This window comes from Pelodiscus sinensis, chromosome 1 (assembly GCF_052426305.1).
Source record: "Pelodiscus sinensis isolate ZL-2025 chromosome 1, ASM5242630v1, whole genome shotgun sequence".
Taxonomy (NCBI): Eukaryota; Metazoa; Chordata; order Testudines; family Trionychidae; genus Pelodiscus; species Pelodiscus sinensis.
This window is the reverse complement of record NC_143052.1, coordinates 242,039,659-242,057,557: the sequence shown is the minus strand read 5'-3', so window position 1 is coordinate 242,057,557 and position 17,899 is coordinate 242,039,659. Positions and strand designations below refer to the sequence as shown.

General features: G+C 43.2%; 1 protein-coding gene across 2 annotated transcripts in view; it reads left to right on the top strand.

Annotated features, from left to right (window-relative positions):
* Nucleotides 1-17,899, top strand: part of SLC9D1 (solute carrier family 9 member D1) — a 65,205-nt gene that overhangs the window by 33,716 nt on the left and 13,590 nt on the right. For both annotated transcript variants that reach the window (XM_006138936.5, XM_006138935.5), the window contains exons 7-10: nucleotides 975-1,161; nucleotides 11,098-11,215; nucleotides 11,749-11,944; nucleotides 17,213-17,363. In XM_006138936.5, the coding sequence (XP_006138998.1) occupies nucleotides 975-1,161; nucleotides 11,098-11,215; nucleotides 11,749-11,944; nucleotides 17,213-17,363 (652 nt within the window). The remainder of the gene's footprint in view (nucleotides 1-974; nucleotides 1,162-11,097; nucleotides 11,216-11,748; nucleotides 11,945-17,212; nucleotides 17,364-17,899) is intronic.

Sequence of the window (17,899 nt, the reverse complement as noted above, 5' to 3'; positions counted from 1 at the left end):
AACACTGCAGTGGCGCTTCCAAGGGGCAGCGCTGCATGGAATCCAGAGTCAGCTGGGGACTCTAGCTTATTCTGGGCTCCATGCAGCACTGCTCCGTTGGAACGCTGCCACAGCATTTCAAAGGGGAGGCACACATGATTAATCGCAATTAAATTTTTTAATCGCTTGACAGCCCTAAAGATTAAGATACATTATTTTTAATAATGGAAAATATATTGTTTCAAAATAAATTATTAAAACTAGCACAGTAATACAAATAACAGTAATAGTTGAAAAGACACATTTTGCATGGCTTATGTTTGTTTTAGACTGAGGGTTGCAAGTCGGTGAGATCACATAAAAGGAGGTCTATTTTACTGATATGTGGACAGTTATATGGGTATCAGTTTAATGATAATATAAAATTATCTTCACTAGCTACTCATAAATTACAGGTGTTAAATATAAAGACCTATTAAACCATGTACTAGTCCATACCTTTCCATTGCTGGATTGAGCTACAGTATATTTTCTAGTGCTTTGTTCTGTCTAGTTTTAAATAATTTTGGGGAATGGGGTTTCTCATTTCTCATATTAGCTCTCACATTTGAGAGGATTTTCCTGATATTTAACTGTTTGTCTTAATTGTATTCCATTATTGCTACTTATAATCCTTTGCATTATGCTAAATAATTCCTCTGCCTACTTGGTATTTGTATAATTCAGTTGCTATGTCAGGCCATCTAGCCCTAAAATTATTTTCATTTCTCTTCGTTGAACTCCATCCAGGTTGTCTAATTCATCTAATGAGGCACCCAACACTGGATACTGTCTACCAATTAGTTAGAGTTGTGTAGCGATGGGCTATTCTATGAATAGCTCTGCAGCCCAAATTCACATGGATCTCTTTTAATACTTATTTGCATAAAAATCAATGTAACATTCATCAATCCTCAGATTATACAATACAAATTTCTGTGTGTGTTATCCTCAAGGTGTGGAAGATATCTTTGCAAGGACCCTGTTACATGACACTTCTGATGATTGCTTTTGGCTTACTATGGGGACATTTACTACAGATTAGACCAACACAGAGCGTCTTCATTTCTACCTGTTTGTCTTTATCCAGCACACCCTTAGTATCCAGATTCCTTGTAGGGTGTGCCCGAGGAGATAAAGAAGGTAGGTGCAATGGATTGTGCCAATGACAGCACTGTTAAAAAATGGCTTGTACAGGGCATCCCTGCTGTAAGTCGCCCTAGTATACATGTGCTCCACACTTAAGTTGTTGATGCTTGTAGAAACTGATGTGTTTCTACACGTACTCACATTCCCTGCCCTTAAAGTCACACACAAAAAACTCCCCAAAACAATTAGTCCAAATGGAAGTCAGCTGTGGGGGAAAAAAATTCCCCGCTTTAAGTTATGTTATAAGTACATATTTTATGGAACATATCTTGGACTGATCGTGAGGACAGCCTATAATAAATTCTCAAAATGATTGATCTTCATACTGATGACCTGAGACAAAAATAGAAAAAAGAGCACTGCCATTACTCTATAATGTACTAATTTGATGGGGAGCATGGAATATTATTGGTGCTTACTTGTTCTTGTATGTTTCCACAGGCCCGCTTGCTCTAAAATGCCTATAGAAGTATCTTAATAGATAACTAGGGGGCTATGCCCCCTGTTTGCTATGCTCACCAACCCTCCTCTCTCTGGGGGTAAGCAGCCCTGGCTCTCCCCCTGGCTGCCAGAGAAGGCCAGGCAGAGCCATGGCAGCCCTGGCTCTGCCTCTTCTTCCTAGTCCTGTCCCTCCCACCCCCCTGACCCCGGCCATTAGGCAGGTCTGAGGCCGTGCCAGCCCTGGCTTCCTTCCCCCAGCCACCTGGGGTGGGGTGGGGTGGGTTGAGGCTGCACCAGGTCCTGCACTCTTTCCCTCTGGTCCCTGAGGGGGGGGCCGAAGCTATGGCGTGGCTGCCCCAGCTCTTCCCTCCCCCCTCCCCCAGCATCAAAGAGGAGGGAGGCCGTGGCATGGCAGCACCAGCTCCCGAGCACGGGGGAAACAGGAGTAGGGAGGAGGCAGGTGGGTTGCAGAGTGATGTGATAACCTCACTTTGTCGTCTGCATGAATTTTTTTTTTGAGAGAGAGAGAGAGAGAGAGAGAGAGAGAGAGAGAGAGAGAGATGTTCCCTTTTATGAGGTCCTTCTTCACTCACACTGATTTTAACCCTTTGAACCACCAGATGGTTTTTTATGGTTATGTTAAAGTACCAAATTTAAGAATGCTACTGTGTATCTGCCATGAGGGACGTATGGCCTGACGCAATAGCTTGCACCGTCTTCCTGCAGTCTGAGGCAAGATAATGTAGTTTCCCCCAAAATATTTTTAGCTTCATGTAGATGGATATGCTACAGGATAGATAAGACAGCATTCTTGGTGAATATTTTTTTAACTAATTAAAGGAAGTTTAACTAATTAAAGAAAATTAGGAACGGACATTTCAGGACTCTGTTTCTGGAACTTTTCCTAAAATTATGCACTTCTTATGCATTTTCTAAGAAATGCATTTTCTAAGTTTTTTCCTTTTAAAAGAAATGCATTTCTATTCTTAAACAATTCTTGTAGTGTAATTCTACTCTGTGACTAAAAATGCCAGGTGTGAATTTCATGGTTAACTATTTCCATGAATTATTTGCTCATTTTACAAGCAAAAAGGTGTGGGGGGGGATGGGAGGCGGGTTGGTTTTGTTTTCAAACTGCCAGCTATACGAGTCAGCCTGGCTTCTCTGATTCTTAATTTATTGTTTACTTCTCATTTATCATTACCAGTATTAAAGGTTGATCAGGTCAAACAATTACTCCTCTGAGAATTCTGCACCACTCTGTGTCCACAGAATTCATATCCCCCACAGATTTGTTTTGGTTCTCTACAGAAAACAATGATCTTCCAGCAGCATGACCCTGTTGCTTTGCCACTAAAATAAATCACTCTGAGGGGTGGGGGGCGTAGCAGATGCGCTACCTTGTGCTTGGCTCCGCTGCTAGTTCTGTCTGGGCTAGAGACTGGGGAGGATAGGACTTCCTCTCCCGCTTCAAGGAGCAACTGGGGCTGGGCCACACCCACTCCCAGAATCCTCCCAAAACTGCAGGAGGTTCCACAGCACCCTGCCCTCATCACTGTTCAGCTATGGAGGGAGGGATCACTGTATGGGAAGCTGCTCCCCCATCCACCTAACTCCTGTGCATCTAACCTCTCCAATGAATCTCTCCTCTCTGCAACCACAACCCCCATACAGAACCCTCCACCTGAACCCCACCCTGCTAAGAACATAAAAACAGCCATACTGGGTCAGACCAAAGGTCCATCTAGCTTGTATCCTGTCTTCCGACAATGGGAGGTAACCAGGACAATCCCTGCATCCATCCCAAGCACCATCCCCACCCACCTCTTCCCATCCCTGCTTTGCCTCCTTTCTGCACCCATTCCACACCCTCCCCCAAGTGACACAACTAATCCCCCAGGGGATTAGTGGGGGGCCTATTCTAGTATCAGCAGCACTCAGACCAACACTCACTGGAAGCAGCAGTGGGAAGTGGAGTGACCCGGCTCTCAACCATGTCACTCCATTTCCTGCCACTAGTAAGTGTGAAGGGCAGTTCCTCTCCTTCCCTCAAGCTCCCTCCCCTGAGCAACATGTCTGAGAGCTGGGGGCGTGAAACAGGCTAGGGCTGGGTTGCTCTGTGTCCCACTGCCCCTGGTGAATGTGGGGCTGAGCATAACTCCTGCTGCCAATGCTAGGTCTGCTGCTAGTCCACTGGGCCACCCGGGGCCCCCAAAACGCAGGGCCCAGGGCAGTTGGGCGAACTGGAATTTAAGGGGCTTTAACCTCCCTACCACTTTTGTCCCCAGGCAAAAGGGACAGTGAAGCACTGACAGACCCTATTGACAGGGCTGCTGATGGGGGAACAAAAGTTGTCTCTGAGTAGGCTGGCCTGGCAGCCAGTTCTTACCAAAGCACCTCACTAGCTCTCTTTCACCTCTGCCCGGCACAAAGCCTCAGGAAGAAGTACCGCAAGTAGTGTTTGCTGACACTGAAGAACTGACAGATTCCTCAGTTTGTCATAGCCTTCTTCTTGTCCTCCCAAGACAAGCTGGTGTTGACAGCAGAGGGGTCTCTACCACAAAAATGATCACAAAGCATACTACGATTTGTTAAAGTGGGTAATCCCAAACTTGGGAATACAGACAGAGGTGTTCAGAGACAACAAATAGCCTTTTAGATATTTTGTGGGCCCCTGTAGAGTGACTCCAACTTATCGAGGTCATTATGGACCCAGTCAGGGTACTATGGCAAACCCTTCCTTCCATCCCTTTTATGGTAAAATGTACAGAATATAAATACTTTTTACTGGATAAAGGGTATGTGTATCTTTTCTTGCACTCTCTCCCCGTGTCTCTGGTTGTGGAGGCTGCCAACTAAAGGGATTAACAAGGTCAAATGGAGTCCATGCCCAAAGCGAAAAAACCAAAGATATTGGACATTTTTGGCTGGAAGGCCCACTCCACGGTCTCCTAGAGTTCTGCATAGTGAACCAGAAAGCTATAATTTTAATATGTGGGAATCCGTAAGGACTTGTTGTCCCCCCAGGAGTCTAGACAAGAGTTCTCATCCTTAATTGAAGAAGGGAAGACAGTGGCACTGGCCTTCTATCAAGCAGTTCCCGATGCTGCTGATTCCACAGCCAGATGAATGGCCACTTCTGTAGCTATGCACAGGGGCTTGTAGTGACAGTCCTCAGGGTTTTTTCGTGAGGTACAGTTTGGACCTACCTGGTCCAACATCCTCGGAACCTGAGTGGTCCCAAACCACAGGAGGTCAAGGCTCCTCTCTGGGCTATAGGCATCCCTGGCGTGTGGATTTCCCTTCCCCTGCTGGCCTCATGCTGGGGCTCCCTCCTCTGGCTGGAATTCCCCCCAGCCACCACCAGCCCCTCTCCACCATGGTTCCCAGCCAGAGTGGGGCTTCTCACTGGCCCTGCTGCCGCTCGGGTTCTGGATCGGGGCCAGGGCTTCCCTCTGGCCAGCACCATTCCTGTTCCTGCCAGGGATCCCCTTGCTGGCCCTTCTCTACCCAGGGATCTCCCTGCCTGCCGTCACTGGCCCCACTTCCACTGGGGTTCCAGCTGAGGATTCTCCCCACCTGCCGCTGGCTCAGCTGCCACCTGGGTTCCCAGTCAGAACTGGGGATTCCTCCCAGATGGTGCTGGCTCCACTGCTGCTGGGGTTCCCGGTCAGGACCGAGGATCCCTTTCAGTTGCCACAGGACTCCCCAGCCTAGGGCTCTCCAAGGCTGGACTCCCCACCTACCACAGGACCAGCTTCTGCCAGCTCACCTGGGGCTCCCCAGCACTCACGGGACTTCTAGTTGACTTCTGCACCTCACCTCTGGGTCTCTCTTGTCCAACAACATCTGTGGCTCTTCCTTCCACACCATGGGTGTTGCTGGCCCAGAGTCCCAGATTCAACCTATACAACAAATCTTCCAAGACATCCCTTTGAAGGGTCATTGCTCTTTTCAGAGGAAATGGACCGCATAGCCTTAAAGATTCTTAAGTTGACCTTTAAAAGCGACGAGGAGTCCTGTGGCACCTTATAGACTTAGCAGATTGACTGGAGCATAAGCTTTCGTGGGCAAAGACCCACTTCGTCAGATGCATGCAGATTCAAACTAACACAGCTACCCCTCTGATAAGTTGATCTTTAAATTTCTGGTCTGTATACATTGCCTTTTAATCTGAATAGAAGGAGAGAGAAGGAAAGAAAATTAAAGAACTTTCTCCCAGTAGGCAGCTGACTTAGCAGGAAATGTCTGTATTCACTGTGGGTGGATCTGTGGTTCCAGGATTGGGGTCCTGAGTCATCTCAGGACCCAAATGCAAATCTGGGATAGAGATCATCCTTGAATTAGGGGATTGCCAATGATGATATCCCAGCTGTATCCAGAAAAAACTACAGGCCCCAAGAAATTGGCTGCTACTTCGCCCAACTAGTCAAGCAAGATAAACAATGGAGGAAGAGCAGAGGGTTCAGACATAGGCCCTTTCCAGCAACCTCCATAACAGGATCAATAGAGATCAGCTCTAAACTCTCAGGGACTTTGAACCACTTGTTTTGATGAAAAGCTCAAAGTCAACAGTACAATCCCCTCAGCAATTTAATTAAACTAAGGTAAGAAGCAGCCTACCTTCTAGGAATGCAGGATCAGCTGGCAGATACCTCAGCACATCTTTTTCCTCTTACCCTCTAGCTAGACATCTTCCAACTGGACATCTTCCAACTGTGGGGGATTCCCCTTATAGATCTATTTGCTACCCGCAGCAAGACATGTCATCAGTTCTGCTCTTTGGGAGGCCACAACACAGGATCTCCCTGACACTTCCCAGTTATGGATAAATCACCTGTTTTATGCATTCCCTCCTACCTTGCTAATTCAGAAAGGTCTGATGAAGATCAAGTAGAAATGAAGCAAAATGCAGGACAATGTAGCACTTTAAAGACTAACAAGATGGTTTATTAGATGATGAGCTTCGTGGGCCAGACCCACTTCCTCAGATCAAATAGTGGAAGAAAGTAGTCACAACCATATATACCAAAGGATACAATTAAAAAAAATGAACAAATATGAAAAGGACAAATCACATTGCAGAACAGAAGAGGGATGCGGGGGGGTGGGAAGGGGGAGGAAGGAAGGTAAGTGTCTGTGAATTGCTGATATTAAAGGTAGGGAGAGTGGGATGTTTGTGAGTTAATGGTATTACAGGTGATAATTGGGGAAACTGTCTTGGTAATGGGTGAGAAAGTTCAAATTCTTGTTAAGTCCTTGTTGGCAAGTGTCGATTTTTAACATGAATGACAGTTCAGAGGATTCCCTTTCAAGTGCAGATGTAAAAGGTCTTTGTAGCAGAATGCAGGTGGCTAAGTCATTTAGAGAGTAATTTAATGACTCTCTAAATGACTTAGCCACCTGCATTCTGCTACAAAGACCTTTTACATCTGCACTTGAAAGGGAATCCTCTGAACTGTCATTCATGTTAAAATTCGACACTTGCCAACAAGGACTTAACAAGAATTTGAACTTTCTCACCCATTACCAAGACAGTTTCCCCAATTATCACCTGTAATACCATTAACTCACAAACATCCCACTCTCCCTACCTTTAATATCAGCAATTCACAGACACTTACCTTCCTTCCTCCCCCTTCCCACCCCCCCGCATCCCTCTTCTGTTCTGCAATGTGATTTGTCCTTTTCATATTTGTTCATTTTTTTTAATTGTATCCTTTGGTATATATGGTTGTGACTACTTTCTTCCACTATTTGATCTGAGGAAGTGGGTCTGGCCCACGAAAGCTCATCATCTAATAAACCATCTTGTTAGTCTTTAAAGTGCTACATTGTCCTGCATTTTGCTTCAACTACCCCAGACTAACACGGCTACATTTCTATCACTAAGTAGAAATGAGTGTGAGTCATCCTCATAGACCAAGTATGGCCAGATATCATCCCCCTTTAGACCTTTCAGTGGAAACCCTGTTACTACTTCCACCGTACCTAGACCTGATCTCCTGACCCCGTGGTTGCCAGCTCCATTTAAACCTAAGTTGTGTTCATCCGATAGTCTGGAAACTCAGTGGCTGAATACTGAGGAGCAAGCTTGCTCTGAGTAGGTCAATAGAGTCCTACTGAGCTGTTGAAAACCTTCTGTCAGGGCCACCTGTTACCTGCACAGGTTTCTCTGTCATTCACACACTAAGGGGAGACACCTTTCCCCAATTCCAATGGCTCAAAGTACAACCTCCTGTGGATCTGCAGGATCTTTTGCCACTGAAGGAGCCATACTCAGTAATATCCTTATTCTCTATTTATTGACAATTACCAAACAAGCAGAATACACATGCAGTGTCATGCTCTCCAACCCTGATAAAGGCAGGCAAACTTTCCCAGTAGGTCAGGCAAGGTCAGCCTCTTTGGATCCTGGTTGCTGCATGTCATGGTCATGCAGAGGAATTCTGGCAGCTCTGGTCATAGGCTGGGTCTTGGAGGTGAGTTCTTGCAGGGTCTTTCCTTCTTCTTCTGTTTCTTTCATCCTTTCCTCTTTCCCCCTCTTTTCCTTTCATGTTGGTCTCCTTGGATCCCAGTTTATATAGTGAAACTTGAATCCTGCTTAGCTATACCGTAACCAATTATTTTAGTATAATTTTACTAACCAATCATTACATATGGTAACAGAATTACCTGGCCAATCATACCCCACCACCTTAGTTGATTTACACCTAGCAAAATTAATTATACAGCAGACAGAAATAATAAAAACCAGACAGATCATACAGACTAAGGTCTCATCTAGAGTCTAGACTACTTCCCTCTTTCGAAAGAGGGATGTAAATTAGGCAGATCGAAAGTGCAAATGAAGCACGGATTTAAATATCTCTCACTTTATTTGCATATTCATATCTGATGGCGGTTTCAAAAAAAGGGTATTTTGAAAGTGAAACCGCAGTCTAGACGTGGTTCTTTTGGGGAATTCCCCCCCCCCCCTTTTTAAAAAGATCCTGTACTCCTGAAAAAATGAGTACGGGATCTTTCAAAAAAGGGTTTTTAGCCCATCCCCTTTCTTTCCTCTCAAAAAGTTCTACTGTAACTAAAAAGAAACACACTGCAGCACTTCTTAATGGACACTGATTTAGATCATTCACACTCCTCTGCATAAAACTTAAAAGAAATATTTTATGCATGCTATGTCTATTCATCAGGCTTCTGTGTCTATCATTTTACATCATCTTGACTAGTTTCCAAAATAGAAATGAACATAACGGCTGTACTGGGTCAGACCTAAGGTCCATATAGCCCAGTAGCCTGTCTGCCAACAGTGGCCAGTACCAGGTGCCCCAGAGGGGGTGGACCGAAGACAATGATCAAGTGATTTGTCTCGTGCCATCCATCTCCAGCCTCTGACAAACAGAGGCCAGGTACACCATTCCTACCCCCTGGCTAATAGCCTTTTTGGACCTAACCGCCATGAATTTATCTCGCTTCTCTTTAAACTCTGTTATAGTTCTAGCCTTCACAGCCTCCTCTGGCAAGGAATTCTACAAGTTGACTACATGCTGTGTGAAGAACTTTCTTTTATTAGTTTTAAACCTGCTACCCATTAATTTCATTTGGTGTCCTCTAGTCCTTATATTATGGGAACTAATGAATAACTTTTCTTTATTCACCCTCTCCACATCACTCATGATTTTATATACTTCTATCATATCCCCCCTCAGTCTCCTCTTTTCTAAACTGAAAAGTCCCAGTTGCTTTATCCTCTCCTCATATGGGACCCGTTCCAAACTCCTAATCATTTTAGTTGCCCCTTTCTGAACCCTTTCCAAGGCCAAAATACCTTTTTTGAGGTGAGGAGACCACATCTGTACACAGTATTCAAGATGTGGGCATACCATAGTTTTATACAGGGGCAGTAAGATATTCTGTGTCTTATTTTCTATCCCTTTCTTAATAGTTCCTAACATCCTATTTGCCTTTTTGACCGCCGCTGCACACTGTGGAAGTTTTCAGAGAACTATCCATGATAACTCCAAGATCTCTTTCCTGATTTGTCGTAGCCAAATTAGCCCCCATCATACTGTACATATAGTTGGGGTTATTTTTTCCAATGTGCATTACTTTACACTTATCCACATTAAATTTCATTTGTCATTTTGTTGCCCAGTCACTCAGTTTGGTGAGATCTTTTTGAAGTTCTTTACAGTCTGCTTCTCTCTTGACTATCTTAAACAGTTTAATATCATCTGCAAACTTTACCACCTCACTGCTTACCCCTTTCTCCAGATCATTTATGAATAAGTTGAACAGGATTGGTCCCAGGACTGACCCTTGGGGGACATGACTAGTGACCCCTCTCCATTCTGAAAATTTACCATTTATTCCTACCCTTTGTTTCCTGTCTTTTAACCAGTTCTTAATCCATGAAAGGACCTTCCCTCTTATCCCATGACAATGTAATTTACACAAGAGCCTTTGGTGAGGGACCTTGTCAAGGCTTTCTGAAAATCTAAGTATACTATATCTACTGGATCCCCCTTGTCTGCATGTTTGTTAACCCCTTCAAAGAACTCTAGATTAGTAAGACATGATTTCCCTTTACAGAAACCATGTTGACTTTTGTTCAACAAATTATGTTCTTCTACGTGCCTCACAATTTTATTCTTTACCATTGTTTTGACTAATTCGCCCATTACTGAAGTTAGACTTACCAGTCTGTAATTGCTAGGATCACCTCTAGAGCCCTTTTTAAATATTGGTGTCACTTTAGCTATCTTCCAGTCATTAGGTACGGAAGCCATTTTAAAGGATAGATTACAAACCACAGATAATAGTTTCTCCGCAATGACTTCATTGTCCTTGACTGCTCCTTTTGTGTATCGATTGTCTAGGGAGCCCACTGGTTTTTTAGCAGGCTTCCTGCTTCTAATGTACTTAAAAAACGTTTTGCTATTTCTTTTTGAGTTTTTGGCTAGCTGTTCTCAAAATCTTTTTTTGCTTTTCTTATTACATTTTTACACTTAATTTGACAGTGTTTATGTTCCTTTCTATTTATCTCACTAGGATTGGACTTCCACTTCTTGAAAGATGCTTTTTTGTCCCTCTCTGCTTCTTTTACATGGTGGTTAAGCCACAATGACTCTTTTTTAGGTCTCTTACTATGTTTTTTAATTTGGGAATCTCCCCAACATCCTCAGCCGTGAATACTGATGCAAAAAAATCATTTAGCTTCTCTGCAATGGCTTTATCGTCCTTGAAATATTAACAGCTGATCAGCTGGCTTTAGAAAATTTGTTTTTAATACATGATAAATGACTTATAATTATTTCCATATTTAGATTATTATAGTTGATAAAAATATAAAGTATAACACTGTGTTCTATATCTTCAGGCCAACGAAGACTCTCGATATATGGTTACTTCTGACATTGTTACAGATGCTGCTAAATATTCAGTCTGCATCAAGCTACATTTTTATCATTTTCTTTTTCTGACAAACAGGTGATATTGATTACAGTAGTGTACTGCTTGGCATGCTGGTAATGCAGGATGTACAGCTTGGTTTATTTATAGCTGTTATGCCAACCCTTATTCAAGCAGGAGCCAGCACTTATTCCAGGTAAAGAGATTTCAAAATGTATTTATTTATGAACTTTGTCTCTCAAAATGGCTTCATTGTTTTGTGCCTTATAGAATTTGCCCACCCATAAGCTTATAGATCTATGTATGATGATGACAAAACTGTATTTAGAGTTTTTAATGTGGGTTTCTCAAAACATGGCCATCCAGTGCTATGTGCACTTTTGCATTATGTAGATGTATAATATTACCCCAATACTTCACATACAAGCAAACGATGGAAAAAATTATTTGTTGTCATAAAATTAAAGGCTTTCCATCTCACTATATCCCATAATCATTCTGTTTAAATATAAGCCTCAGTAAATTATTGAGCCATATGCTGTGCCCTGAAAATCAGCCAATACAGGCTATTATGGACTATAAAATAGACATTAGCAGGGATTACTGGGTGCACTGTATTTTGAAAATTAGAAAATGTCTATCTTTGCTATTAGATTTTTCATTTGGAGGAAACTGGCTTAAAGGCAACAGAACAGGTAAAATAACATATTTTCTTTTTTTCTTTCCTAGCATTGTCATGGAAATACTGAGAATACTGATACTGATTGGCCAAATTCTCTTTTTTTTGGCTGCTGTTTTTCTTATCTGTCTTGTTATAAAGACTTATCTCATAGGACCATATTATCGTAAGTTGCATGCAGAGAGTAAAGGGAATAAAGAAATCCTCATTTTAGGAATATCTGCTTTCATCTTTCTTATGTTAACGGTAATCTTTAAAAAAACTTTTTTATGTCTTTGATGTGCAATTTAATATGAGATATGAAAAAAAAAGTTAGCACATTTAACCTTTGTTGCATATTTCCACAGTTCTGTAATTAGTATTTTAAAACCAAAACTCAAATGCATGGAAGATCAAAACATCTATCAATTTCAAGTTCTACTGAAAAGTGATAAGAAGTAATTGATTAGGAGTTGAGATTCAGTAATTTTAATTTTATTTAATCTAAATAAACTCAAATTCAGTTGCAACAAATAATTTTCAAACTACTTGTGCAAATTATCATATTAGCATGAGGTGCAAGTAAAGATCTGTTAGTCCTTGCTATGTGCCCCAATTTTCTGAAAGTTTAAAATCTTATTTTCTGGTGCAGAAAACTGGTTTGGTTTTCTTTGGGTTTTCTGAGGTATGTTTTGTTTTTTTTAAACAAATTTGAAAAATAATTTGAGAAGGAGTTTGAGATACTGAAATAAAATAAATTAGACTTTTGTTTGTCACGCTTGTTTTGCCATTAAATTTGTAAGCCAGTAGTCTTTACTACAAATTATTTGTTTCTTTTTGTGAGGGTACTTTTTTATGCAGACTTTTTTCTTTAAAAGCTACTTGAAGCCATTGTAGTTTTTTTAGACACATACACAAATTAAATTTTAATATGTTCTTGATAGACCTTAGAGGTATATTTCTCTTGTCCCAGTGTCCCCTCCATTAATTTAATGCTTGATATTCCACTCATCTAGTAGAGCAGTCTGAGAACAGAGTTGCTGTGACCCATAATCTTTTATGAACTGTGAGTTTGAAGTAGCACTGATATGGATTTGCAGAATCTGTTCATGCTTTTTGAATTTTTACTGGTGTTACCATGCTTTAGATCACTGTTTCAGCTCTCCAAGTTAATGATTTGGAACTAATAGTACAAGACAAGAAGCAGGGTATGAAATTTGGAGAAAACTGAATTTTTGTTTTAAGTTTTACAGCACTTTATTTTTGCACTTTTTACACCCAAAAATTTAATAGGCTGCCTGGCTATGATTAAGTTGTTTAAACAAATGTGTTGCACTGGTAGAAAAACAATTTGTCTGAAAACTGTAGGTACAGGGGGTACTTACATTTTTTTTTTTTTTTTTAAAGGGGGTACTTTATTTTATAAAAAAAAAAAAAAAGTTGAGAGACACTGCTATATATGACCCTGCAGATCTGACTGCCCCTCAGTTCCTTGTTACTATCTGTGACAGTGTTGGAATACTGTCCACTTGTTCATAAATACATGCTAGCCTAGTTCTTCTAGTTTTAGTAGTTGGTGTTTTTAGTTGTTAATTGTTTCATTATTAATTGTTTAGTGAAGTTTATTAGTTAGGGCGGTGGTTCGTTTACTACTGCCTGCCTCAGTAGTGCCACAAGCCCAGGGTTTTAAGGCTTGTGGTTTGTGCTGTAAGCCTGTGCCTAATAGTGATCCCCATGACTCCTATCGACGCTGCTTGGGCGAAGCTAATCAGGCAGATCATTGCAAGATTTGCAAATCATTTAAACTTCACACAGAAAAAGAAAGGGACATTCACTTGAAGCAGTTTCTCATGGAAGTTGAAGTTAAACCAGTGGAGCTTGAGCACCTGGGCCTAGGGATGTTAAATATTAGTAAATTGAATAGTTGATTAACTTCATGAATTCTTATCGGTTAGTCGACTATTCTAGGCTCCCTGGGGGCGGGACTGGCAGCCAATGTGCTCTGGCCTCACTCCCAAAGAGCCCTTTGCCATTCTGCACTACTGCCTCTGTATCAGAGGCAACAGTGCAGGAAGCCAGGCAGGAGCTGATCCTCAAGGGGGAGATACTTTAAAAACCAGCTCCCCTTGTTGACTGGCTGCCCGTTGCCTTGCATTGCTGCCTCTGATAAAGAGGAAGCAGCACAATGTGGTAGTAGCTCCTATTGAGGGGCAGTCTGAGCTCCTAGACCTAGCGTAAGTTGGAACTGAGCTGACCTGCCTGCCTGCCTGGCTCCTAATACACTTTGAATGCAAAGCTGCAGCAGTGGTAGATCCCGGACCCAGTGTGAGCCATGACTGAGCAAAGCTGCTGGCCAGTCTGCTAAAAAATGTACTGGCAAGTGGGACGGGGGGAGGGAAATGTGTGTAGTCTACAGCATTAACCTATAGCCTTTTGCTTATCAGTTTGTTAATTGACTACACTATTACATCCATACCCGGGCCCCAGTTCTTTGGTGTGGGGTGCTTTGGTTTCAGTGTGTGACATGGTGCAGATAAGAACTCTGTTAAGGAGTTGTAACACCATAAATCCCTGGCACTGTAGTGGGAGGCTTAGCCTTAGCTCTCTTAGACCTCCCTAACCCCCACCAGGCACAATAGAAGGGATAGGGGTCACTCCCCTCACAACTCCACTAGGTCCCCCACTGGCCAGAGACTCTCAAACAAAAGGAAGCAACACTGTTGACTCTGGCAGCCCAGGCACTGTTAAATCCTGCAGCTGTGATGGCTCCCCACCAATATTGAAGAGGTGGAGTTGGTCAAGCCTACAACACCCAATAACTTTGAGACTGCCAGAGACTTAATTAAACTAACAGCCTCTCTCCCTTGGGTGGAGGTCCCTATGCTTCCAGCACTGGCCATGCAGTTGCCCTCATGAGGGAAGCCTGCTATGATGAGGTGTTGCTCCACTCCAGACTGGCACAGGACAAGGCACCAGTCGGATTCGACAGATTCCCAGCATTCTCACTAGTGTGGGCAGTGCCCAAAGTGTGGCTAGCACCAAAGCACAAAGCTCAGTGTTCCTCAGCACCAAATTGTTGGCGTCATTCCTTGGTGTGTTCTGATTCATGGCCACCGTCTACATACCAAGGGACAGGCATCTCTCCCACTCTGTTAGCAGGTTCATGGGCAGTCCATGCAGCTGAGCCTGGGGGAGGCAGGCTCCAAGCTGCATCTACAGCCCCGCCACCTGTGCTGAGGCCCCACCCCTACCACAGGGAGGGGAGGAGGAAGAGCATCCCACTGAGTACATACGCCCCCCCCCCCCACCATCACAGGAGGGGAAGAGCGCGCGCCCCAGCCTCCCTGGAGCAGCAGGGAGGGAAGGAGCCATGTCTCCTCAGTTGGCCTGAGCCTCCCAGCCCTTCCGAACAGCTGGGCCAAGCCTCCCCAGATCCTGGAGCAGCAGGGAGAGAAGAGGCCGCGTGGCCCAAGTCTCCCTGGCCCCCGGAACAGCAGGCATGGTGGGTGCTGGGAGCAGCAACACTCCGACCCCAGAATGCCTATAGCAGGCATTCTCGGTGTGGAGTGTGGGCAGGGCCAGGCTGGCAAAGCCTTCCCCCACCTAAGCCACTGGACTCCCATGCCCAAGTTTCAATTCAGGACATATATAGGGCTACAACTTGGCCTTCAATCCATACTTTCATACCGCACTATGCCATTGACCAGTAGGCAAGAAAAGATGGTGCTGTAGGTAGAGCAGTTCGACAACCCATAATGTGCTAACTCAGACTGCACCTCCTTAGGAGTAGCTTGGGGGGTCACTTGATTGGAATTAACGTGAACAAGAACTTGAAGAAAAAATAGTTACCTCTCTTAACTAATCTGTGGTGTTCTCATCCACTCCATTATCTGTCCTTCCTCTCTTGGGGTACATCTAGACTACAGGCTTTTGTTGACAGAAGTTTTGTCGACAAAGCTTCTGTCAGTAAAGAGCATCTAGACTACATCCAGTTCTGTCGATAAAGCAAGCTGCTTTGTGAACGTGAGAGTGTAGACGCAAAGGACAGTGTAGATGCAATAACGCCTTCTGTCGACAGAACTCTGTTGACAAAAGGCATTATTCCTTGTAGAATGAGGTTTACCACCGTTGACAAAACTGCCAAGTTCTGTCGATGTTATGTTGACAGAACTCGGCGGTAGAGTAGACGCATGTATAGTTTTGTCAACAAAAGTCCACTTTTGTGTGTGTGTGTGTGTGTGTGTGTGGACATTAGGATTAACTGATAAACCAGGTTTATTGGATAATAGTGTAAACAACTACATGCTAACATCCTTATTTGATGTATGATAAAAGTGCTGCTTACTATGTGAACACTCAAAACGTTGTCTTCATTTTGCAAAGTGCAATTTCCTTGCTTTTAAGCTGGTTCCCTCCGAGCACTGGCTCCTTCTTGCCCTTCCTACCCATGCTGCTGCCTCTGTGGGAGGTAGGGGAGGGCAGGCAGCTCTGTGGAAGCCAGCTTGTGTGGAGAGCCATCTTAAAAGCTAGCTCCCTGTGCGTACTGGCTCCCATCTGTCCTCCCCACCACCCTCGTGTTACTGCCTCTCTGAGAGGCAGCAGTGCTGAGGGTAGGTGGTTCTGTGGGAGCCAGAACACACTGGGAGCCAATGTAAAAGCCAGTTTCCCATGGACACTGGCTCCTGCCTCCCTGTATCAGAGGCAGCAAGTGTAGAGGGGGCGGTGAATGTGGACATTAGGATTAACCAATAAGACCAGGCTTATTGGTTAATCATGTAAATGACTACACGCTAGTATCTCTATTTTTATATGATAAAAGTGCTGCTCACTGTGTGAATATTAAGAATGTTGTCTTTGTTTTGCATTGTGCAATTTCTTTGTTTCTGTAAGCTCAAGCTGGACTTTTGACATACATATTTGTTCCATTTTCTTTTTAATGCCATAGATAATAAACAAGCAAGTACATTACTCTTTTATTGCTAACATCTTTCAAGTTTAATATTAGGCTTCACTTTGGCCAAGCACTTATGTGTACATGCTTAAATTCATCCCTGTTCAACAAAGCACTTAAACATGTTCTTAAATGGAATTTAAGCACATTCTTAAATCTTTTGTTAAATCAAGGCCATGGTCTCATCATAGATTATACATTCAGAATATTTATCTTTGTTTAACAATTGGCAGGAAGTGTACTGGTTTTAATTAGTTTAGTTGGGTGAAATCCAATGTCTGTTGAAATCAGTGTATGTCAGTGGAGCTAGATATTAGCCTTGGAGCATGATACAAGAAGTGTGGTATGGAAAATTTACATTATGTTTCTAAAGAATGTCTCTAGTTTACTAATCTAGATAACCACAGTAAATACAATAATATATTGAAATAAATCTTATAAATTCCTTTAATTGTTGAAATTGTATTGAGAAGCAGTAATATATTAAACCTGAAAGCAATATTTCTGTAATCTCTAACAGTGAAATGTCATAATAATTTACAACAGCCAGAGAATAGCAATAAACTTTCCATTCTTCTTTACAGATCACAGAACTTTTGGATGTTTCAATGGAATTGGGATGCTTCTTAGCTGGAGCATTAATCTCTTCTCAGGGTCACATGATTACTGAAGAGGTTATGTCCTGTATTGAACCAATACGTGACTTTCTTGCCATCATTTTCTTTGCATCTATAGGTAACTTTTTAGGAAAGTTGGTTAAAAAGTATTAAACTCCAAGGTTTTGCTGAAGAGTATGTGTGGAGATTTACGGGGGTTTTATTTTGTAAAAATATTACATATCTCCTGAACTTACTAATGTTTTATTTTTAAATATAGTATTGAAATATATTATAGATGTTTAAATCTGTAATGTTAACTCTGGCCTCTTACTGGCATTTAAAAAAATCAAATTTTTGAATATTTGTTAAATCTCTTAAATCAGGGGTCTCCAAACTACGGCCCGCGGGCCGGATGCGGCCCGCGAGGCCCTCTCATCCGGCCCGTGGAGACCTTTTTGTCTGGCCCCGCCTTCTTCCGTGTGCCGGTGTGACGAGGCGACCCCCGCCCGTCCCTGGGGCGCCGCCGAACGGGCCCTTCTTGCCGCGGGGGGGGACCCTGTCAGGGGTGTGCGGCGTGTACTCACGCCGCGCCGGGGCAGGAGAAGAGGGCCGCTCCGCTGACAAGCGGCCGCGCGGCGGCAAACGGCGCAGGGGGCGGGGGTTAGCACGGGC